Here is a 25,511-nt window from a genome sequence, read left to right as displayed (position 1 = left end):
GGATTAGTCTCACACTGCATCTTTGTGAGCTCCCTGTTTCTTCCAATGTGGTCATTGCTTTTACTCTGCTCAGTACAACTTGCTGCAGAAGGCTGCTTGCCAGTGTTGATTCTGTTGTTTTCATGTTGTTTCTTTCTTAGTCAATGCAGTTTGTCTTGTCTCTATAACAAATGGTTATCATAAATAGCTTCTCTCTGAATTATTGATGTTCCACAATGACTTCTTGCTCCAATCTATTTATACTTTGAGCATATCTGCATTTTTCTGTGAGATAGAAATATTCATGTGAAATACAGCGTTAATCAACCACTGCAGTTTTGTTATATGTGAATTTGTAGGCACCTCTGTACTATAGATTTCTGTGTAGAATTCTACAAATAATTAAATTCACAGAATAAGGTGTTCAGTGTCTGTCACTGTAGGTAGTTCTTAGTTTAACTGCTAAGTCTTCCTCTACTTCCCAGCTTAATTGCATCCATAGCATTAAGAGCAGAGCGTCATATTGCTTTGTGTTCTTCCTGCTATCTTGCCAGACTATCCTTTGAATGTGAGTACAGATGGTATGACTCATTTACACTTGTCCTAAGCAGGCAACGTACTTAGCACCAAGTATGTGCCTCCAGCTTTTGATTGCTGTGAAAAAGAGTGTTTCCCTCCCCACCCCAACGAGAGTTATCTTGCTATGATCTAATCAGACTTTAGTTCACCTTCCTTTTAAAATTAGGGAAGCAGTCTCTTTTTTTGTTTCCTATGACTAAAATGCAATTGACACTGTTTTTAAAAGATGCCAGACCTGTGCTGATTTTGCTGAGGCCACTTTTAAATTGGAGAAATGAAGATGAGCAACTGAACGGCTCCATCGTTTGGAGGTAGAAAATACACTGAGGTGTACTGTAGACCTATTCTGATACTTTTTCAGTACCTCTGTAATATAGATAACTGTTTTTTCCTAGTGTTTGAGGAAGCTAGTGTATTCTGCAACTGGGGACATGGGTAAATGGGCAAACATTTTCCTTTCTGAGACAGAGTGGGTCTGATAGCGCTTCATTGTTGTCTAGACTTTGTCTGGCAGTTTTGAATATGCTGCATGGTTTATCTTCCCTCTATAGGAGCAGGGATAGAAAAGAAATCTTAGAAACTTGTGAGTGGTGGTGAGGGAATATTATTTCTTTTTACGTGGAATCATTCACCAATCTTTTCTCCATGCCTCAGCTGAGGATCTGCTCTTACAGGTAATGTTGAGGAGCATGCAGTGTGTTGAAGGCACATTTGGCACTGAACAGCACCAAAGTGGAGCTGAGAGTCTGGGATAAAGTGCAGGTTGATATATAGTCATGTGCCTTATTTGTTTAGTGTTTCCCTTTTCATTTCAGTCTGACCTAAAATCAAGCTCCATGTTGCGATACAGAATGCTTTTTTTTCTTTTTAAGATAGTAAGTTTACTGAAAGAAAGGATCAGGAGCACATCTTTCCTATTTTTTTTTTAATATTAGTAATTTAAATGGGCAGAAGTTTGAAGTTTTCACTGTTCCATGGCTATGTCTTTCTACATATAAAATAGTATAGCAGCTCTGTTTTTCAACAAAAACTTTGTTTTCTTGCAGCTCTTTCACATATATGCTTTTTCTCAACAAAAATTTGGAGGACCAGCCCTCCCTTAAACCTGTGTAGGTGTTCATAATTGCTGCAGAGCTGTGTGTCTGCTCCCACCTGTAAGATGACCACTCTTGTTTAAGGCTCATACTCCCTCTGATGGCAAACTGCTGTGCTTCTCTTGCCTTCTGTGTTCACTTTTATCTCTCTCCCTTGGTCTCCATTTTGTCTTCTTGCTGCGATGCTGGATTAGGCTGTTGTTTTGTGTGTGTCCCACTGAAAGTGCAGTTTTAATGAAGCTGATAAAATTGAAGGGCCCTACCAGCCTGCATGTATACTAGACAACAGTAAGCTGTTTGGTTAGGTAGGGGGAAAGGAGGGAGAGCTTATCTCCTCTACTTGAATTTATTATCGCCATCACTCTCCTGTGATACCAGTCACACTTACTTCCTAATGTTTGGCTTAAACTGATGACTTTATCTCCCTGAAGCTTGAATAAGAGTACTTTGCTCTTTTAAACTCAAATTCTTCGTTCCAGAAAGCAATTATTTAGATAATATCATCTTAGGTTTGGTACAAAAACCCCTCAGTGCTATAAAGGCTTTGTTAGTTGCTTTTGTATGGGATCATTATTAAGAAATGACTGTGTTTTAAATCTTGCAGTTAATACTAATAAAGATCTAATATATAGAAAATAGAACTGTGATTACAACTTGTGTGTTAATGATGTGATAGCATATGGTAATCTTCTATTAGCCATTGGTAAATTTGGCATGTAGATTACAAATAGGGCAAAACAAAGCTGTTTATCATGGGGTTACAGAAATAAGACATTGCACAGTTTGTATGTCTTTGTACATCTGTGTGTAGAAGACCAGTTTGAGAGAAAAGATAGTAGCAAGCCTGTTGCCCCTTGGATAAACGAGCCTTTGCTACAACATTACTCAGAGGAGAAGAAAGTCAGCAGATGCTTGTGTTCTCATTGCATCTCTTTCCTGCTTCGGTAGTAGTAGTTTCAAATGTTTCTTGAAAGTGTTTGCTAAATTATTTAATTATTATTAAATATTACTAATTTAATTAAATCTAACCTTTGGTTAACATCAATTATTTAAATGGGTAAAGACTATTGGTTCTCATTCATTGTCACTGACTACAATAGCACTGTTGGGTACTTACTGCATGCGGTATTGCACTTCATGTGTGATGCTGGCAAGAGTTTCAGCTGGTGGAAGAGATGTTGGACTGTAATGAGTTTTCTGGTGTGTTGTCAGGCCTTTTCTGATGGCATGAAATCCAAATCGATGGTGCATCTGACTCAGAGCCCCCTATTTTGTTAAGTTTGTAGGAACTGTTGGGATGTCAGGCTTTCAAGTAGTGCTTCTGTTTGCTTGCTCAGCCCTGCACCTGTTTGGGAATACTATTTAGCACGTTTCTGGCAATTTTGGTGGAGGTAGGTGAACCTGTAAACATGTCAGAAAGACTGAAGTAAAGCTCTTTTAATTTTGAGTCTTTAGTATCTCCGTGAATGTGAAGTCAGTAGTCTTAAAAATTTAGGTGCCTACCTTAAATATGTGAAGTGACTAGAGCCTTCCAGGAATTCTGGCACCTGTAGGAGAGATGTTAAAGGAAGGTAGGTGCTGAGAAGAAATTTTGTTGTCTTGCTCAAGTGTTTTGGTTTTCTTTGGTGTGCTGCCACCAAGTGACACGGCTTGATATTGCTGCTCTTGTTTTTTGTTTTGTTTCTGTTTTTCTTTTTAAGAGTGATTTCCACTAATCACTCTCTTTTCTTTCTTTCAAACTGAAAAAGTTAGAATATTACTTTACACCCTTGGTACATTCACGTACAATATTCCCAATTATTATTCAGAATGACATGACTGCTTGGAAAATCTGACTGAAAATTTTTAGGATAAAAGAACTGTCAAAACTAAGTTTGGGGTTTTTTTCCAGCGTTCTGCTGTTCAGTTTAGATATTCTGGATTCTGTAAATTATTGTGGAGTCTCCATCACTGGAGATACTCAAGAACTGTTTGGATGCAATCCTGTGCCATGTGCTCTAGGATAACTATTTCAGCGAGGAGGTTGGACCAGATGACCCACTGAGGTCTCTTCCAACCTCACCCATCCTGTGATTCCGTGATTGGAAATAATCTTCAATCCAAAACAATACAATGTAAGCACACGTCTGAGCATAAACATCAAGCAGAAAAATGCTGAGATCAAAAAACAATATTTGGCAGATGAAAATGTATAAGAGAAGTAATGTTTGAATCCTACATTTAGATATTTCAGGGTATCTTTTGATGAACAATCTTATAAAAACAGTTTATTAAACCAATACTCTGAGCAATACTTAAAATGCTCCAAATTCTTCACTCTGCTAATCTATGCCAAAATTGCTTTGCTTGTTAAAATAAAGGATGTCTGTGTGTCTAAGGGGAGAGTGTTGCAGGTGGAATGGGGTGGTCATGGGATGCTGGGCGTGACTTCACGTCTGTGCAGCTCACACATCTGAGGTGTGCTGTCTACTCGACCTTCTGGGCACTGTGTGTGGACAGGAATGATGGTGGGTGCAGAAATTAGAGAAAAGATGATGCATTGCCACTGATGGTTTATACTCTTTATCTTCTGATTCTTACAGACCAGCGCTATAAAAATTGCTTAGCAGTGAAATTATACTTTCTTTCTAAGAAAATTAAGATGTTTAAGACTTTAGTTACAACTTTATTTGGGAATACGATTAAAGGTCTGATTTGTAGATGAGACCAGTAGCCAAGGCACATTTGCAGAGATTAGCAAATCCATCCTAAGTGCTGTTTACAAAGATTTCAAGCCCTTGCAAGAAAAGGCATCTCCCTTCATATCCCTCCCTTGGGAGTTTCCTGGCTGTTTTCTTGCACTGGTGTTCAGCAGATCTTACAGTAGGCAAGTCTGGGGGCTGAATTAACAAAAAACAGTTTTAGCTTTCTGCCCGTTGGTCTCTGTAGGTCAGCTTATGGGACAGTAAGGTAAATGCAGTGACAGCACAAAGAAAACACTGGGGACATGTAACTACAGCAGTAGTCCCTCTTTGTTCTTGGCTCTGCTGGGGCTGAATATGTCCCGTGCTATTCCACCCAGTTTGGAAAGGTGACTGAGGATTGTTTTTTGACCTGAGAAATTAATTTATTGTTAAGACTCATCTAAACAATGTTGTAATCATGCAGTTATTTTGGATGGTTCTGTAGCTGCTTGCCACAGCTGTTACCTTTCCATTTGCATTCTTTATCCCCTCCCAGCTATGAAAGCTGAATCTTTTGAGGTTTGCTCCCTGCTCTCCCCTTTTGCCCCTCCTCAGGTGGAAGGGAGGCATCCATGCAAGCTAGGCTTTCTTTGTAAATATTGTGCATAAGAGGAGGAGGGGAAAAGAGTGATTCATTTGTTTTGGTCCACAGAGAGGAAATCCGTCAGTAAAACCCAATAGTAATAAAGACTAAAATTGTTTATATAAATACATTGAAGCTTCCAGAGATCTCCTCTCTGGCACAGGAAGCGTCACGTGTTGCTGACTGTGCTGCCAGTTCTGTCCCAAAGTATTGGACTATCAATATGCCAGCTGTGCTTCTTATTTTGCAAAAGAAAAAAATTAATAATTACCCAAGATATAGTTTTGTTTGCCTCAGTAAACCATTGCAACAGTTTTAGCATACTTAAAACGTTTACTTCTAGGTTGACAGTAGTTGTTCCTGTAAAATATATCCAGCATGTGATATATTGGGTTATATTTAAACCTCGTCAAAGAGGATTTAAGTTCTGAATTTTTTTTCCTGTAAATTAGGAATTAATTTTGCCTGTGGCCATTTCAACTCCAGTGTAAGTGTTCCTGTCTCATGATGCGTAAAGGCTACTACAGTCACATGGCATTTTACAGGGTAAGACACTTCTGTATAATTTCATTAAATGTTCTGTTTCCTGTTTGTATTTCCTTGTTTTCCTAATGTTCTTTGAGTGCTTGTGTTATTTATTAAAATAACAAACTAAGTAAATTCAATGAAATCCATTGTGGGTTCCATGACATAAGTTTCATTGGTCCCCCTTACAGAACTGATTCATAAAGGAATATCCAAAGTGTTTAGAGATCTTGGGGAACTGGTATTGTGGATAGACGTTTTAATTAAAAAACACGTATGCCCCTAACTTACAAAGTAGTAGGGGTGTGTAATTAAGCACTGTCTTTATTCTGTTTAAGGTAAATATATCAAGGTTGTATGTTACCCTAATTCTGCCGTTTTCTAGCTTCATTTGATCCCGGTTGGGCAGCTCAGCCCCATGCAGGCACTCTCTCACTCTCCACCAGTGGGATGGGGGAGAGAATCAGAAACAAACATGAGAAAAGTCATGGGTTGAGATAAAGGCAGTTTAATAAGGAAAGCAAAAACTGTGCATGGAAGCAAACCAAAACAAGGAATTCATTCTCCGCTTCATTCACCACTTCCTATGGGCAGGCAGGTGTTCAGCCGTCTCCGGGAAAGCAGGGCCCTATCACACATAATGATGACTTGGGAGGACAAATGCCATCACTCCAAAAACTCCTCTTTGTCCTCCTTCCCTCATCTTTATATGCTGAGCGTTATCTCGTATGGCATGGGATATCTCTTGGGTCAGTTGGGGTCAGCTGTCCCAGCTCTGTCCCTTCTAGCTTTCAGATCACCAGCCTGCTTGCTGGTGGGGCACTGTGAGAAGCAGGAAAGGCCTTGGTGCTGTGCAAGCACAGCTCAGCAGTAACTAAAACAACCCTCTGTTATTAATATTGTTTTCATCACAAATCCAAAACACAGCCCCATTACAGCTCCTGTGAAGAAAATTAACCTCTGTCCCAGTCAATACCAGTACACTGAGTACCTTGAGCTAGTGTTTTGTATGCAACATTTCTGTCCTTTGTATGTTTGGACAAAGGTAGCTACTGTAACTACCTATTTTGGCATGTTAATAAAATGGATAAGCAAAAAAAAGTGAAACTTGTCAGTATGTGAAGCCTGTAATTTAACTTTGATAGCATGGAAGCAAGTAAACTGTTTGAGGTCATCTGGATTGTGGCAGTTTTTGTTAACTGTATTTATTTTGATACTATCTGGATTTTAGAAGGCCATGAGAAAAATTGGTTTAGGTTGATACAGTAGGTGACTGGTGATGAAAACCTTTAAGAGAATACAAGTAGACTTCCATTACTGTTTTAGTGCTATGGGTGTTTTAACTTTGTACCTGAAGTTGCATTCACTGTAAGTTCTTATATGTTGGGGTTTTTTTGCTTCAGATTCTGAACTCTGTTTTATATGTCCCAGTTTCAAGACTAAACATCACTGTATAATTTGAAATGATAGATTTTTTTTTTTTTTTAACTGAAGCTTTTTTTTCCTGTTTAACTGCAAGAGTGACTCTTGACTGGTCTATTGCCTTTTGGTTTAGACTAGTTCAGCTACTTTCTTTCTTCCTCCTAGCATGGGAAAATAGATCAAGACTCTTTACACGTAAAAGTAGTTCTGAACCTGTAAAAAGAGCATTAGTGTCAAGCTCTTCCCTAGGGCTAGAATCTCCCTAGAGGAGATTATCCTATGCTACCTACTATTGCCAGTGTAGTATCTATGGATTCTCTGAACAAAGTAGTCCCTGTTGACAAAAGTCTAAATTAGAGTTTGCTTGCATAAGTGCTTTGGTGGTATAAAACGACTGTTCTTCCCAATTTGCACAGGTTTTCTGTAAAGTTTTTTTTATGTGGGCCTCAAAGAAGTAGTTGCTTTGCTCTTGACGGGGGGCAAAACACTTTTAAGCTGTTACACTCTTTTTTGTTGATTTTTCTTGGTAAGCTGAAACACTTATGGAGGGAAATATATGTAAACTTGGCATAGTGGAAAAAATCATAAGAGCTTAGAGAAGATGTCAATTCCATCTTTTTCACGTCTATTGAGGAAGAACTGATTATATGTAGACTATTCTGGAGTTTTGGAAAAGTGTTGCAGTTTTTAATGCTTAACTTCAGAAGTAAATTTACTCAAACAGCTAGTGTACATAATTTGAGATTATTACTGCTGAATAAAAGCTGAGAAGGCCAGTTTTGACCAACAGGCTGCATGTTCACGAGTTCTAATTAATTTGGTTTTTTTTACTGTGCTGGTTCTGTATTGAAGAAGACCTCTACTTTGAAAGAAGCAGCGCCTGTGTGGTTTTTTTTCTGCGTTGCTACCACCAGGTTTGAAAATTGGAAGCTGTTGTCACTTAGCATGTTCTTACCCTGTTGCACTTACCTCCATGTAGACTGCGACATAGAAACAAACAGCAGTAATACTTCTTGCCAGTAATGAAAACACGCGTTGTTCATGTTATTTTAGTTTGAAAGCACCAGGTTCTGGGAGCAGTAACAATGATTTTAGGACAATTTTGGTAGAACTTTGCATTCTAAAAGTTCATGAAGATGCCTTGAGGGGCCTCCTAGAAACAGAGACTAGACAGAAGTAAGGAAATAAGGTAGGTATTTATGTGAAAGGCCTTCAAAGATACCCCGTGGGGAACCAGAGGCTACTGCCAAGATGGACCCCAAGATGGACAGCAGGTCACGAGTTCTTCACACTTTTATCACTTCGGTTCATTGGCATATCAGGGTTAATTCTCCAATTAAAGCTTCAGTTTAATGATGTAATTCCCCTCTGCTTGCCTCCCTTTAGAGGCCTTTTGGTTTATACTTTTTGGGCCTAGGACGGTCTGGGTATCCTTGAAGAGCAGGCCGGGAGAGGCTTTGTTATGTCTACCTAACATGAGAGAGCAGAAATTAACAGGCTACAAGAAACTTCAGTTACACACTAAGCAGTACAGAATTTGAAAAATATAAAAGTTAAAACCTAAGGCATCAATGATAGTCTGATAGATTTCTAAGTAGAGGAGTAAGAGGATGTAAGAGGAAGTAGTTGCAGTGCTTCTCTCTCCAGTCATCAGCTTTCTTGTGCTGGATGAGGAAAATTGTCATGAAATGGTAGTTTCAGTTGCTGGAAGTTTTTGCTTTAATGGTGTGGGACATGAACCTTGCTTGGTTCATTAAGACCTTTCATGCTTGTACAGTAATCCTTCTTCATGCATTTCTACTGCTTAAACATGTGGCTTTCAAAATGAAACCCAAAAGTTGTGGTTTGTCTTGGAACTCTGTATGGGCAAGTCTGTAAAACTGAAGTGAGTAGTAGTCACATGTTTTTCACAGCCCACCCAGAGCTGATCTCACCCTCTTGGGATCTTGGACAGCCTGGCAGTCCAAGTTCCCAGCAAATGGGATACTTCTGGTCCTGTCCATATAGAGCCTGGGTATGGCTGCTGGAGGCTACCCAGTAGGGGTGCAATGGAAGCCATCTGCCTTGTGAGTAATGTTTTGCAAGACCCTTAAATCGCAGTGCTTAAAAGTGTCTTTGGTTGGTAAGTGTTGCTGGTGGGTATTCCTGACTATACTTGCAGCATTTGCAGCAAAATTGTTAAAACTGGGACTGTTTGATAAAGCCCTCTTTAGCAAGACACATTCCTGTTGAGATTAGATGGGACTTCACATGGTTCCACTATACTTCTTTTGTTTTGTCTGAATGTTTCTGTAGTTGCTGTGATTTGCACAGACGTGTTCAGTTTGTGATAGTTACCATATGGTTAGGATGATTATGTCTTTCCAGGGTTTCAAGGTAAATTATATTCAGAATTTCATTTCAGTTTGTTTGTCCAGGAGCTCCTTGTTCATCCATGCAGGCTTTCTAGTGTTCACTATTTCCTGAACTTTGTAGGGATACATTGCTCTTGAGCCTGGAGGAGACAATCTTTGAATATCATCCTGCTCTCTTGGGCTTCCTCTTCCCTCTAGGGCTCTATCCCATGGCACTCCACCAAGGGGATCCTCGGAGAGACCAAAGTCTGCCCTCCTCACATCCGAGGTAGTGAGCTTGCTGTGCACCCTCCTGGCTGCCCTGAGGATCTTGAACTCAAGATCAAGTGTATTTTATACCTCTTTAATCATGCTGCTAAATGTCTTTTGGTAGTAATAGTAAAGTGGGTTCTGTTTTGTACTGCTGGTACCAGTTGTATTTTTACAGTTTTGAAGAGCTGCATCTTCTCTTAGTTCCTTAACATCACATGCTAGAAATCTGGAGACCATGCTGCTTCGTGATGTAGATGTCTCCTGTAATTTGGGGCCTATATGAAGATGAGGTTCCAGATCTGTCCCCTCATCTGATCTTTACAGTTTTATATGTCTGATGGTTGTTTTTCTTGACTGACCTATCATGGAATCAAACTAGAGCAACTTTAATGCAAATCATACTGTTAGAGGAAAGTGTCCTGACAAATGTCCTGTGGAGAAGTGTTGATTTCCCCCTCTCTTCCTCACATCTTTCTTGGGGTTGAAGTGGCTGTGAAGATGATGGCTTATAGTGGTTTAGTTTAAAAACTGGAAACCATGGTAGCTGGTAAACCTTGTTTTGCTCTTGTGCCAATACAAAAGTGATGCAGGTCCTTATTGAGAAATACTGGAAATACAGTGCTAGCTACAGTATTTCCAAAATGCATTTGCTGAAAGATGGGTGTTTGCTTTTTGTGTGGAGCATGCAGTCCACTTTTTACATGTTATGGGAATTGTTTATGCCTGGAAATTGTTCTTTTGGGGTAAATTATTCAGAAAACTGGGTCACCAGACAGCTACAAGCTATCCAAAAACATTGGTGGTGTACAGATAAGAGACTTTAACAAATCCATTATTTGTGTGTAATGGGTACCAGAATGGTGCATGTTTCTTTCTTTGACCTTTCAGAATTTCAGTACCAGCTATAAAACACTCTGCTGCTATATAACACTTAGGGTGCTATAACTTAAATTACTATAAGTGTGGATTAAACAGATAAAGACAAAATTTATTTTTCTCCTAGTCTTAGTAATACTGGGTGGGTAGAGGTTCATTGTTGATTTGGGGTTTTGTTGGTTGGTTGGTTGGTTTCTTTTTTATTTTTTCCCTTGATTCTGGCACGTGATACAGAAAACCTGCGTCTGAATTTTGGCTGAATTTAAAAGCTGGATGCCTGTGGCAGTTAGTATGTGTGGTCTAGCATTTGTGCAGATGTTGTGGTAGCTCTTTAATGCAAATAATGCAGAGCAAAATAAGTTCTTATTTTTAAGTGTGTTACCTCAGATCCTTTCTCCAGTGTGCACTTCAAGATGACCTCATTTTAATTTTTTATAAATGTGACTATTTGTGACCAGATGGTGATAGTAATGACTGAAAAATAAGCTCCGTTCCACGATGAATGGCATTTATCAGCTGCTGCTTTTTGGCAGGGGTGGGAGGGAATGTGTTGTAAAAATATGCTGATTGGTAGTTTGCTTGTTCCACCTCTGTTAAAGCCAGGAGTTCTGTGGGACGAGAAGTTGATTGGATGTTTCTCTGGTATGGAAAGTGAATTTTTTTGTCCTTCTTGTTACGTTTTAATGCTGCAGGAATTCCATTTCAAAATACGTAAACCAAAGCTTGTATTAAGTAAAGAGTAAATGCTTGAGAATCTTCTCCTCTTCCTTCAGGCTTGGAAAAGAGATGGAGTAAAGGCTTATTTTTACATTTGCTTTTAAAAAATTTATTTTTTTTAATGGAAAGTTTTGCAGATTTTGCTGAAATATTAATATTGTGCTCATTGATGTTAAAAATATTTTAGAGAACAGAATTCAAGTGTTCTTTCTTAGGTCAAGAAATTTGAAGTAGCATCTCTAAAGAAATTATATCACATAGCTGCTTTTCGTTTTTAAGACCTAACAATACCGTCTAAATGGCTTTGTCTTGCATATTTAGGTAAAGATAAATATTTGAAAAGAATGAGTCTTTTTTCCCATAGATTTTAACGTTTCTTGGATAATGTTAATTCAGTTAGCTCTACAGTATTTTAAAAGAGTTGGTAATACCCCTAGCAAATAACATTATAGGCCTATTACATCTAAATTAGTCTTTATTTTTCACAGTTGAAGACTTTATAATTTTGGTTAGCAAGGAGTAGTTTGTCAGATTATCTGTCTTGAGATATGTAGTGTGTGACTTAACTATTTATATAGATTTGCCACAGAGTTTTTCCTTGATGTGTGGTGTTGGTTTTTTTGTTTTCCTGCCTCAATCAAGAAGCAAGGCAGAGGTTTGGTGGGTTTTTTTCATACATGTCAGCCTGTTGGAAAGAGTAAGAAGTAACACACTTCTACTTCCAGAATGAGAATCTGGAGAGAAGCCCACCTTTTGCATTTGTTTTCTATGGTGCAGCATTGCTAAATAAAGCTTGTTGCTACTTTGCTGTAAATTGAACTGGAAGTAGTGAATTTTGTTAATATTCTTAGGTATTCATGTGTGTAACTATGAAGGTTTTCATGTACTTCAAAGAGTGAAAGGCTTTTGCTTAGTGCCAGAAATTTATCCAGAGGCTGTTTCTGTCATTTGGGGAGGAACATTTTTGGTCTCATTCTTCATATGGCAGTAGTCCTATTTATCTTCCTGGTCTCTGTTCTGTGAAGAGTTACAGCAGCTGTGGTTGCTTCTCTGCAGTTTGGAGGGTCTGAAGCTGGAGAGAAGAGGTACCTAGTCCTTCTGTCTTCCATGATTCAGTGTTTGTGGGGGGCAGAGTTCCTCATTGCTCATCAAAAATTAATGCTAAGTAGTTTCTTATTGAGAGAAAATGAGCAATAGACCAAATAATGCCATCTACATTTCCAAAGAGGACAACATTTCATTAAAAGAAAAAGAAATTAATTGGAGTTTTTAAAAAAGAGAGAAAAGCAGAACTAAGAGAGCGTAGACCTTAAACACTTTTTAAATGGCCATGAGGTGTCAGTGTACATCCAAGAAGAAACTTGGAGAGCAACGCTTCCTTCTGAAAAAATAGTTGGTTGCCCTTATTTTCTAGGGCCTGAAATAATCTCCAGGGGAGAAGGTTACAACAGCTGAGTCAAGGCTACAAAAATTTGTATCTGCATGACTTAAAGGTCACATTTTCATAGTTGTGTGGTGGTTTTTAAACAAGATGTGTAAGTTTATTGATGTATTTCTAGACTCTGGTTTAGTTTGCAAACCAGTTCATGAGTTCAGTGGTATTCTCTCTTCATTGCTCTACATTATGAGCATGCTGGTTGCATGAGGTGTGTTTTGGGGAAGACACTCCACAGCTTGGTGTATGTAAGACATAAACAAATAGAACTATTCCTAACCGTATTACTGACTTCTTGTTACTAAATGTTGAAGTGTTCCTAACATACATATTTTTTATAGAAAACTGGTATTAGTTTTTCATAATGCTTTTATAAAAGTTGCCTTTCCAAAAAGTGGTAGAAAACAATTGCATACAAGATGTCCTGTGGCCTCATTTTTGCCACAAAACTAGACCAAATACTTTCCCTTTTTATACCCACTTACTTACTGGATGGGGTTTGGTTATCTGTAGGTTCTAAGATACCTAATCCTAAAAGAGGTTCAGAGGCAAGGATGTAAGAAGTTAATTTTCTTAATATTTTGAATAAGTAATATGCAGCTCATGTGTATTGTGTATTTTGTATTGTGTTTTGGTACAATCTTTTTGATTCTGTATGATAATATTCCTTTATAATGCAATTTGTTGGCTCTTAGGAATGCCAAAATTTACTTTTCAAGTTCTCCTCTAGGTGTCGTCTTAATTGAATAAATCACTGATTGAAGCCAGTGTTAGGGAGATTTTGGAAGAAATGAAGCCAAAAATAATCCTGATTAAAAAAAAAAAACCCACAAAAAAACCTCCCAAACTCACAAGTTTTAACTCATGTATGGATAATTGTTTAAAAGTTGTAACTACCTTGTTTTGCTTGTATTTAATACATAAATTGCTCGTGTGTTGATTCTGGATACATAATGGGTTTTGTCTGCTTTTTTTGAAGTCTGACCCCTAAAATTCTCTAGTATTTTCATTATAAAACCATATGCTTTATAAATACTGTTTGTACTGTAGGGACAGTTTGATTAACACAATAGGTGAAATTTCTATGTTACAAAATGTTTTTTTTTTAAGGAAATTTACTAGGAACAATTTTCATATTGAATCGTGGGAGGAGAAACTTGAATTCTTTGCATAACTATGGTTTTGTGTAATTGGAAAGAATTTAAGGAGTAATATACTTGGTTGTAATAGTGCCCAAGTTGGGCAAACTTCAGGTGTCATTAAAACTGTTTTGAGATATTTTAAGGAATACAAGGAATGGAGTAGTTCTGATACATGGTTGATGGGTGTGGGTCTGCAAAGCCATCTTATCACTGTCTGTTGCAGTGAGCAGTTTGAACACTCCCACTGCTCTGTGTCAGTGCAGGCCCATGGGGAGCTGGCTCACACCAATTCACCAGCAAAAAAAAAAGTAAATAGGGGCAGATGGGTCATAAAAGTTGCCTCTGCTGGCTCAGGAAAGGGATGTGAATGTGCAAGGATCATGTGGGGAAGGGAGGAGTGAAGAGTCTGTCTGGTGACCAGCAGTTAAAATCAGTCATACGCTTTTTCAAATGTCACTTAAAAAAAAAAAAAGGCAACCTACAAACAAACAGATTTCTAGGCTGGTAGAAATTTAATTAGCATTCTAAAGTAATGCTCGGTTACATTTTATAAAATTTCATTTGGTAATAGACTTTTTAAGCAAAGTGCTTTTTAATCTTCTAAATACAGAATTGAAAAATTGATAGGAAAAGTAACGAAGGACTGAAGGTTGTGTACATGCTCTTACTCTGCAGTGATGTGTAAGAGTCCTCCTGAGAGCTGTTTCCCTGGTGGGTATTGTGGGGAGGACTTCTTGCAAGGTTTGAAGCAGGCAGAGAAGATTCTTGTCTGCAGCTGTGTTTCTCCTTGCTCAGTTTAGGAAAAGTCACATCTATTTTGGCAGCTGCAGAAATTTTAGATGAGCTCTCTTGTCATGTAGTAGTGCCTGTATGTGTGTGTGTGAATATGTGGGTTTTATCCAGCTGTGTTTTCTAGAGTGTTTCCAGTTGCCAGAAAGGAGTTTTTCTTGGACATGAGGGAGGTGTAAGGGGTTCCTGAAAACTTCTAGGAAGTTTAGCTTTTCCCAAGCAGCAAATCCTGATGCTTGAGGCTGCTATTGACACGCACTGTTTTAAAGATAATCAAAATAATTTGTGTACAGTGACGCTGATTGTTTACATATGGAAGAGAGACAAAAAAATGTGGTAACCGTAGCAACTGGGATTCATTTTGCTCACTTACATATAGTATTTTGAGTTCCTGGTATGTATGGAAACCAAAATTTCACATGTGAGCAAGCCAGCTGAACTGTGGCTTCTATGGTCACAGTCTATTCATATCTACCCAAAACTGAATTTAAAGTATTACACTAGTAGGAATGTTATATGCATAAATATTTATTTAAAAGCTTGTTTCAACTCTTATAACTCTTCTGCAAGAGAGAACTGATTTCAAAATTCTTTAAAAGAAAACTTTTAAATCTTCTAAAGAAAATTAATGTATTCAGGACCTTTCCCTCCCAAACTCCATCCTGGGAAAAAAGCCCTCAACACTAAAGTGTGCCCCTCTTTTCGCCTCCTCTTTCCCTGAAATAACACTCATCCCTGGGTGGAACAGGGAGGGGGAGACTGGGTTGTAGGCATATTGTACCATCACATGACTAATGAGTAGGAAAATCTGAACAGAAACTTTTAAAGGCCACAGTTTTAATGTTTTCTTTTGGAGCTATGAAATATTTCAGCCTCTGACTCCCTCAGCTTTCTACTAGGAGAGTTTTAGTAATGACAAAAATATAGAATAGGTGTTTTGAAGGAGTAGATTTTGTAGTCTTTTTCTTCTTGACAAAATCAGAGCTTTGTTTTGAATAGCAGAGATTGTATAGTCCTCTTAGAAAATTAATGCTGCTATCACTGTCATTCTGAATAGTTTCCTCTAGATAATGCATTTTAGTTCTTTTACTTGGCATCTGAATAGCAGACTGAATAGCAGACATACATTTGAAGCTGAGTAAACTTTCCTTCCCTAAGATGGTCAGATTTGGAAGTGTTCTCTTCCTGATGCCCTTCTAATACAGGTAAAGCAGCCTGTACTGTATAGTTGCTCCTACTTAGGGTTTTATCTTTGTTCCTCAGTCCAACCTGTGTTATTTCACCTTATGGTCATTTAACTACTGGAAACCAGTGAGTGCTGTATAACACTTCTTTGGATGCATTGCTCTGCTCTGGTTCTTAGTTTTTCACAGGGTGTTCATTACTTCTCACTCTTAATTGGTTATATCTTCTTTCTTCTGTGATTGGATTAGCATTTTGTTAGTATTTGCTGCTGAAATAACACAACTGTGAGTCCAAGCAAAACATGGACGAAGATAAAAGCCTGCTAATATTGCTGAAATGAGACAGATAACAGACTGCTGTAGCAGCATTTCCAAGCTAATTTTTGCAAATAGAGCTAAAATCAAACTTAAATAAGCATAATTATCATTTGGAAGTCAGTGAGCTTTCTGACCTTGGCTAGCAGAGATAGATCCACTGAGCTTCTTGGGTTTTGTGCTTTGGGGTGGGCAGTGAAAAAAAAAATCCCAGCTCTTTCCTTTTTACTAATTCTGATAGCTGAATGGTTCTGTTGAAAGCCGGTCTGTCAGTCTTGTTTATTTTTTTGAATAGGCAACTGCTGTTTGTTACTTGAGAAAAGCAACTGGTTCTGGAAATGTTCTAAATTGATGTGAGTCATCAGTGAAGGATTTAAATAGTTGAATATGATGTTTGTTTCCTCCCTTCCATGGCTCAAAATTGTATGAATCATTTTTTTCAGTGTTTCCCAGATAATGGTCTGAGCGGAAGTGGTATGCCTTTCTGACTCAAGTTCCTAAATACTGGTGGAGCACTCCCAACTACTGCTTGTGGGAATTCCATAGGAACTTCTGACAAAAGTATAAAAGCAAACATTTTGTAACAATGGCAACTTACCCACGAGGATTGATGTGGTTGGTGACATAAAACTTTGAAACTCCTCTTCTGACTGGCATAACTGACTTGACTTTCCTGCCCAAAATGTGTTAAGTGCTGTAGGATAAAAATTCAGTCATGAGAATCACTTTTCAAGTGTGTAGAATGTCTTGTAGAACACTAGAATTTGTGTTAGATTTTTATATAGCTGCCTGCTATTCGAGAAGGGGAAAAGGAAAAGAATGGGCACATCTGTGTTAAAGAACAGTATTAGGAGGACAACCTTGATGTGACCTGGAAAGGACTAACTGATTTGTCTGACATCCCAAGCTCATCAAACATGCTGCAATGACGGCTTTAATATGTCATCAGTATAGTGGAGATTGGGATTGAATCAGAGTGGTCACTCACTGTAGGCAGCAGAGCAACTCTCATTTCTAGAAATATACCTGACTGCCATTTTCTTTTTCAGAAGCTCAGCAGCATGGCAGTCCAGCAGAGTTTTAATGAGGAAATGATAAACTTTTTGCCAGATTTCTTGGCTCCTGTAGGAACCTTCTCATTTTCAGTCACAACACCAGCACTGTCCAGTGCTGAATCTGCGTGTTTTGCTTTGTGCTGCCTTTTCTTTAAGGGGGTTTCCAGCCTTCCAGCTAAAGAACCAAGGTTAGAAAAAGCAAAGTAAGGATGAAGGTTACTGGCTTATAGCCCATCCAGCTAAAATGAGCTTCTGTGGGGAAGCTGACTGGCCCTACAGACCAAATGTAATGCGTTCCTAATCATCTGCTGGAGAAACAGCAGTTTGTTCAAAAACAAACCAGAAAAGCATACAAATCCAGGGAAGTTGGGACTTGTTCTTTTCCCATGTAGCAATGAAAGATCACACTCAGGTCTTTTTTTGAGTAAGCAGCTGCCAGGTGAAAATTGTTTCTTTTCCTTGGGATATGAACATAGAGGATTGGTTTCAGTGCATCAGAGAATGTCATACATTAGAAAATCCCAAGGAGTTTTTGGTATTCAAGAATGCAGTCTCTGAGAGGCTTGTGGTGCTCCTGTGTGTTATAGAGTCTGTCCTTGAATCCTAGCCCATACACTATTCACAAACTCAATTCCTACTGAAGAGGGAAGAGCAAATCTATTGTATGGTGAAAAATAAGGCAATGTTATGTTGACCTTCTGTGATGTAGGCTAGTTTTTTTGTAATGAATAATAAGTTTGATTCTTTTTTTCTCTGCGGGAACACTATTGCAGGAAGAAATTTTCAAAGAGGAAATATGTAAAATCAGCAGTTCCTCTGTTCATCTTGAGCATGACTATAGATCAGTAGAAAAGTAGATCAAAGGAGATGTACTAATTCTTCTCAGTGTATGCGTGTGCCCACAGGCCCAAAGGGAATTCTCTTAGTTGTTTTACCAGTTGCCCTGATATAAATTAGTAGGATTGTATTTTAGTTAATTTATAGGAGTGAGTACACTATTGGTATAAACACTTTCAAAGCAAGGTGATAGATGATATAAAACTATGATTAGGAATTCTGCAGTCATTCTTTTGCTCCAGCCAAGCTACCTGTTTCTTCTCCTTGGGAAAATGTGTAGCATTGTTTCCTGAAGCATCAGGCTGTCAGTGCCAGCTGTGACAGTGGGTTGGTCTTCCAGTGTGTCTGGGTTGCTATTTTTGCCCTGCTCTTGTTGATGTTGCTGTCCAGCCTCACCTCCCAGCAACTGGCTGGGTGTGCTGGGAGAGGATGGTTGACATGTGAAAGAGCAAACAGGGACTGCTGAGACTGAGCCTTTGATTTTTGTTTTGTTTTCGTCAACTCTGCAGTTAGGGCTGGTGTGCACAGCTGAAATTGCTGCCCTCAGTAATTATTCCTGGAAGAACACTGTGGTTATTATTACAACTGATGCCATTTTCAGTGCCAAAACCCAAAATTGGCTGTGGACATGATCTGAGCTGGAAGGAGCTAAGGAGGCCAGAAGAATTGCTCCTATCAGTGTCTTTTCTGCCTTTCCTCTGCCGACAGGTGGAAATACTTTTAACAAACCTGTGGGCCTTGCTTTTTGTGTTATGAAAACATTTTTAAAAGCTGTCATGCTTGCAGAAGCCTTAAGTGTACAGCTAATAATTTTGTGTTGTGTGGGTTTAACAAATGCTGAAGTGTTTTGCCTTCTTTTCTCTTTGACTAAACTGATATTTTAAGATAATATCAACTCCATTTTCCAACAGAAGTCATCTTCTCTCAGTTACCTTCTCCCAAAAAGAAAAATTGCTTAAGAAACAACCTATCTTCTGTCCCAAATCCACACTACCGTACCTAAAGTAGTTTGTCAACATCTTTCTTTGTCTTCATGGATGCAAACTTACCTTAGCTATTCATAACAATATATGTGGACAGGTGCATCTTTTTGTGGTTTCTCTTCCCTGAAACAGGAGTTGTTTTGACTTCTAGTCAATTTTACAAGACTGACAATACCACCATCAGACTTGTATGGTTGTTATTTAGAAAAGCTGTTGGGTGTAATAGCTGCCTTCTGTTTCTCGAAAGACAGAGAGGTGACTGCTGTTGGGTGCAGCTGATAAATCTGAGCACACACTTTTTCTACAAAGTACCTTGAGACTGTGAAATCAGACAGACTGGAGGACTTCTTTTATGTACTGTTTGTTAATGTAAGAATGAATTGTTGATTTTGATTACAGGGTTGGACATTGAAAATGCACAAGGTACCTCCTCCTGCCAGTGAATTTAAATCTGGGCCGAAAGGGAAGTGTGCTGGGTGATATCCTAGCTAGGAAACAGTGTTGGATGATGCAGGACCCTAATATTTTTACTTTCTTTTAAGAGAAATAGGATTTGCATTTGCTTTTCTGGTTTTTGGCCTGTGCACAGTTTGATTGCTAGACTCTGTATTTTGGACATCAGAGGTAATTTTTAAGGTATTTATTTATCTTGTACTAGATGGTCCTTCAGCCAAGAGTTTGTCTGCAGGTGTATTGTTCAAACATACAAAATAGAAGTCAAATAAAAAATTGCTTAGTAGACTTTTAACATTTTTAAGGTGTTTTATTGCTCTTTCATCTGATGATATTTCTAAAACATTTTTTAAATGTTACAGTTTAAGTATACAACTGAAGTTTATGTCTGAATCACAGACATTTTTTATTATTAATTTTTCTTACTCTGTTCCAATTGAGAAAAGTTAGAATGAATGCTGGATTATTTTTCTTCTTTGTATTTGTGTCTCAGTTTTTGCTGAAATGGCTATTTAGATACTGGATTTTATTAATTGCGAAGTCTTCAAAGATAATATGTGACTGCATGAAATACTTCTCTAGATTAACAGAAGCTATATAATTGCATGAGAAAAAGTAGGAGTTGCCGATGGTATCCTGAGGTGCAAGCAGAGCTATTTTGCTTGTCCTTAGAAGCAGAATGGAGTCCGGGGGTTAAAACTATTCTGCAAATGCAGATGCTCTGGAATAAAAACTGGGAAGAAAGGTAGTAATTCCTTGCTTTAGACTGTTGTCTTTCGTGACTCCACCTCATTCCCGCAGGAGCAGGGAGGAAATAGCAGAGGAGTTCAGATGAGTGACTCATGAGAAGTATTCCAGAAGTATTGTAACTTATATTCGTGGTGATGTTGAACACTCATCTCTGTCTATATGTGACAAAATCAGCTTATACTGGGGCATGCCTCTTTACTTAGAGCTGTACCTATTATAAGCAATCTTTGTCTTCTAAAGAAATACAGAGATTAGGTATTTGCCTGGCAGAGTTGATATATGACTTACTTGGTTCTAAATTTTTTCTTTTTTACTGGAACCTGACAGAAGAATTTTCTTCCTTTCCTAGATCCTTTTAATCATACAAAATACTACATGAAACCAGTGGATTAACCTCAGCCCAGAAAAGACTTGGTAAATGCTAACTGGCAAGGGAGAAATCTTTATTTGGTCAGCTTTGATACTGAATGTCCTTCAGTGAGGTTTTTGGTGTCATCAGCAGTGCTGCTACAGTCTTCTGCTCATTTGTTCCTAGAGAGGAGGGCAGATCTATAGAAAAGGTTGCTATTTTTAGCTGATTCAGAGTTCATGTTTTTTCTGTCTGGTGTAGATGGCTGACATCTGTGTTATAACCTGCAGTTGCATTCTTGTAATATATTCTCTTTATATGCACCCAAGAAGGACTCATGAAACTTGATTTACTTAAAGACAAGTGTAGTTTGAAAATTACAACACTTTTTTTTTTTTGCTTACAGCTATCATGTGAACACAAAAGCTTTTATTTTTGCAAAAATACATATCATCATTGCACTCCTTAGAATTTGAGAGTTAAGTGTGGAGATCTTACTTTGCTAAGAAATCTTGTGGAGGCTGTCAGATCATCACTCAAGCCCCTGTAGACATGGCATTCTTCCTTTAAGTTAGGCCATTTTTGAGTCTTCCTTCCTACTGCTCATTTCATAAGCTTTTTTATTGGAAATAGATGACATTTGGAGAAAATGGATGGTGATGACCTGCTGTTTTCAGTTATTTTGAGTTGTATTAATACAAACTGTTTGAGATGCAATGTTCTTTATACCTTCACAAAGTTCTATTATGATTCCTAAATTAGTTTGAGGAACAGAAGCTTAAATTAATCATCGTGAATTTACTCTGCTTTCATTCTCTGTTACTATTAACTCTTCTCCTACACAGAAAGTTGTTAGTCTATATAAGCTGCTGAAAAATTGAAACCTTAGTTTGGTTTCTCACGGTAGCATTCTGAACAGCTTTTGATTTTTAGAACACCTGTTAGGTAACATTAGAAACTGCATTTTGCACACCAGAAGATACTTTGGATGGTTTTTTGAAGTTGAAAGAAGAGGTGATTGGAGATGGTGTTTGCACTGAGATGAAAGCACAGCCTTTGGTTGAAGGGGATGGGAGGGGGAAATGCTAGTTCATTGTGAGCAAAATTTGAATATCTAGAGCTGGGTTTTCCTTTGATTATGGAAGCAATTGTGCACACATAGCCCTATCGTGAATAGGGTGTTTTTGCTTACTTAAATGGTTTAGATTGCTATCAAAATCAATCTAATATTGACTCAGTTGTGTTGGTTCTCTTTCTTATGCAAACTGTGACACACTGGCTTACTCTCTGTAGTAATGTCACAATTCAAAAATGTGCAATGTTAAGCGAGATGTAATATGTTAACTTGCTTTTGGAAATAGTTTATATTAATTGTATTCTAATTATATCTAAGATCACTAGAATATCAGAGTAAATTTAAATGTTCTGGATTTTCACAGTTAACTGAGTGTGAAGACATGTACTTTTTTAAGGCAACTTGAATTTCTAGCTGACTTTGGAGCATTAATTGCAAAGGTAAAAAATGGACCACGTTCAGATAAGCTAGGCATTATCTCTATCTAGCAATGTGTCCAGTTGGTAATTCCAAAGAAAGCATATGGAACCCTTGGCATTTGCTTACTGTAGAAATGTACTGACTCTTGAGAAGTGTTCATTTACACTGAACATATGGGCTTAGCTGAAAAACCATTATCTAGCAAGTGTGTGTGTATCAATATGAAACTCGAGTATGCATTTTGTCAGTATTTTGCTTTTACACATAAAATCTGATTTTTAATTTTTTAAAAAATATGTGTTTAGTTATGCAAATAAGCTACAGTGTCTGTTCCTTAGGGCATTTTTCACAAATAGAAAGCAAGCTCTTTTCTATGTTGTGGTTGTGTTCCATAGCAGACAGTAGGGTGTTGCAATAGCTGAGCTTTGAGGATGTCCATGGTTTATTAGAACTAGTTCTGCTGTGGCCAAGAAGAACACGAGTTGTCATATGTATTTGTGTGAATCTGTGTTATTGCTTTTTAATAAATGGCTGAAATGCTAGAAGAAAGCTCTGTGGTGTAAAAATCATTGTTTTTTTGTAATTAAGACCAAAAGTATGACATTTCAAAACAACTCGACTCTGTGTAATGAACAGAATATATTTATGAAGGTATCTGTTAGCCTTGAGAAACTTTAATCTGAAAATTCCTGATAAATCAGCATCTGGTGCTATATTCTGCCAGGCTAGGACTCTTGAGGTCAGGGAGCCCTTGGCCAAGGTACTCTTTTGCACTTAGAAAACTTGCCTGCATGAAGTGTCAGGGGGAAAGGGAGGTGTTTAAGCAATTTATTATGTTGCAATGAAGCTACTGTAGACGTTTTTGCTAAAGAGTTCATGTGAGCTTTTCCTGCCTGTGGCCCCCAAAGGTGGGAATTCAATATGTCTATTTATATCCAAACCATTTACACACCATTTAAACCTGTCTTTCTCTCTGCCCGAGTTCCTATGTGAAACCTGAGTGCAAATACTTTATTGAAGAGCTATAAACTTGCTCACCATTGACCAGTTCTGCTCTTAACAGCCACTGAAGGGCATCCGAATTGCCTTCATGCTGCACAGCAGGAGCAAAAACCCCTCCCTCTGTTCCTGTAACACTGAAGCTTATCCAGCAACTTTTGACAGAAGCCATTTACATAATACACCCACGAGCCAGCACCATTTAGGCAGATTCAAGCTGAAGTATTTATTCAGCAAGTTTTAGGGCTTCATATTATACTTTATTATTATGGTATATTTTAATAATACTATATTTAAATTATACTTGATGTAATTTTTTTCGAGCTGAGGTTATGTTTGTCTGTACTAATTGCAAAAAGCCATTGGGTTTGGTTTAATAGCTGGTTTTTTTAATAGTCAGCCTATTGCTTTAAGATTTTACTTTTCATTTAATTTTCAGAGGATTTTTGTGGGGCATTTGTTGTCTTCAATGAGTTAAGTGTTTTGCTACTCTGACCAGTGCCATATGAAAGCAGTTAGAGTGCTGGAATTGTTTACTGCCGAAAGTGTGGTTAGTCAGCAGAACCAGTACACCACATTTCTTTGCGGCTTTTAGTGGAAAATATTAAACAGGCGTTCTTTCTTCAGTTATAGAATTTTTACGTTTTCAGCTGCGTTAGTCACTGAACTAGCGCAGACTGCAAAGACTGCCCCCAAAAAAAGAAAAAGGCGGGTTTTTTTTGGTGCCAGAGGAAGTTACCCTGCGAGCGGTGGCTGGGTGCTCTGGTAAGTGTGACATGTGAGCATTACTAGGCATTTCACCCTGCCAGGCTGCAGTCGCTGCTCGCCAGGCTGCTGCTCAGGGGGAGCGCTGCCGTGGCAGTGGTTTGTGCGCCGCTCCTGCCGACTCGGACAGCCAAGCTGGTTTTTGAGCTTTACAAGGCTATCTGCTGATTGTATAATTTAATTTGTCAAGAAAAAAACCTGATAAGCAGAAGCTCTAACTGAAGAGGAGAATCACGTTGGCGCAGTGACAGATGTTCGGATAAAGAAGTTGGCTCAGAGAAGATGTACAGAGTCTGATTTTTTTTTTTCCTTTTTTTTTCCTCCCCCTCAATCTGAATGAAGACTATCATGGGAACTGCATTCACATGGTGATCAAAAGAAACACTTCGAGTGATGAACTGCTTTTGCAGAAGTCGTCTAAGGCAGTAATTTGAGCTTTTGTGTGCAGTAGCTAGCTTGTTTTTCTGAAGCATTCCTCCTCAACAGTATTTCTGCCTTACGCGCATTCCCTGATGGAGAAGCCACAGCTACTGCCTGGTGAAGGAAAAATGAACGCTCCGCATTGCTCGTGTCCCTGACAGAGTAACACCGTCTGCGTTGCTGTCGTTTGGGGAGGCTGGATTCAGCCGGCAATATTATTCAAGGAGTTCATTGTCCCTGTGGTCTGACTCATCGCATGTAAATGTGCTGCAGCCGTGCTGCACGTTGCAGCTATTTTCTTGCATGGGAAAGAATTATTTTCCTCTGAACAGGTCCTGAATAACTGCTGGAACCGAGATGTGTTTTTCTCTCTGGACTGCTTTTGACATTGAGAAAGGAAGCTGTAGAATGGCAGGATGATCGGGAGGCGCGTTTATTTTCAGTCACCAGAAAGCCTGTGAGGGTTGATTTAAACTGACCTTGCAGGAGTGGGAATAGCTGCGGCCGTCTCTCTCGGGGCAATTGTTCCTTGTTCCGTCCTCTGCAGGACGGAGTCATGTCTTCTGCAACAATGATTTCACTGTGGGGGTAGGAGGACGCTGTGGAAGTTGTGACATTAACAAAGACAAACTTGCTCGTGAAAGGACAGCTGTGTGCGACAGTGAGTGCTGTTCGAATGGAATTGGATCTTGGGGTATTTCTATCAACTGTTCCACAGTTTTGTTATTTCGGTTTCGATGCTTAGGGAGTTTTTACTTTTTAAAGAACAACTTTTTTTCAGGAGTGTCTTGAACATCTTTTGGTGTTTAAGTGTGAAAAATGAAGTGTGAGGGGGGATTGGAATGTCCCTTTCTAGATGCTAACACACCAGCAGTAGCACTCACAAGTTTGTGAGGGCATGTGAAACAGGTGAAAGTATTTCCTCTATGGTCCCTGTTGCGATACCTGCAGTCTGCTTCCAAAAATACCGTTGCTGGCGTTTTTTTGTTTGCTTTTGATTCCACAAACGGATCGAATGAGTCGAGTCTGTATTGTTGTTTTGGAGGAGGAGGAAGATGATTCTCCCACATTTATTTCCAGTTTGCCTCAGGAAAATGTATCTGTACATCCATCACCCTCTGGAAATGTGCTGGTAAGGCATGTTATTTGTTGGCATATTTCCTGCTTATAATGCTGTCTGAAATAACATTAGCTATATTCCTAAGATTAGGGTGAACATGTACAATGTTGAAACAAGACAAGGTGATAAAATCTGTGTGTAATAAAGATGGAAAAAGCTGAAACTTAGTGGTAGAATTTATGCTTGCAAGGGTCCATTCTTTTTCATGTAACCTTATTTATGGTGCAGCAAGAACAAGTCTTGGTTCTTGTGTAATAGGAGTGGGGTTTTAGAAGGCTTAGGGAAATGTGTTTGAAGTAAATGGGTTTTCCCTGCT

At 38.6% G+C, this 25,511-nt stretch overlaps 1 protein-coding gene across 6 annotated transcripts in view; it reads left to right on the top strand.

Annotated features, from left to right (window-relative positions):
* ANKRD28 (ankyrin repeat domain 28) overlaps positions 1-25,511 on the top strand; it is a gene marked incomplete at its 3' end in the record, with an annotated part of 117,897 nt that overhangs the window by 18,704 nt on the left and 73,682 nt on the right. For 4 of the 6 annotated variants that reach the window (XM_082279321.1, XM_082279317.1, XM_082279320.1 and 1 more), the window contains exon 1: positions 23,740-25,207. The exons of 1 other annotated variant lie outside the window; for it this stretch is intronic. In XM_082279321.1, coding sequence (XP_082135447.1) covers positions 25,091-25,207 — 117 coding nt within the window. In that variant the 5' untranslated portion in view covers positions 23,740-25,090. Of the gene's footprint in view, positions 1-5,410; positions 5,505-23,739; positions 25,208-25,511 lie in introns of those variants that run through there. One more of the 6 variants, XM_082279318.1, reaches the window with a different exon arrangement.

The sequence above is a fragment of the Coloeus monedula genome (genome assembly GCF_965178545.1).
Source record: "Coloeus monedula genome assembly, chromosome: 1".
NCBI lineage: Eukaryota > Metazoa > Chordata > Aves > Passeriformes > Corvidae > Coloeus > Coloeus monedula.
This window is presented reverse-complemented; position numbering and strand designations above follow the sequence as displayed.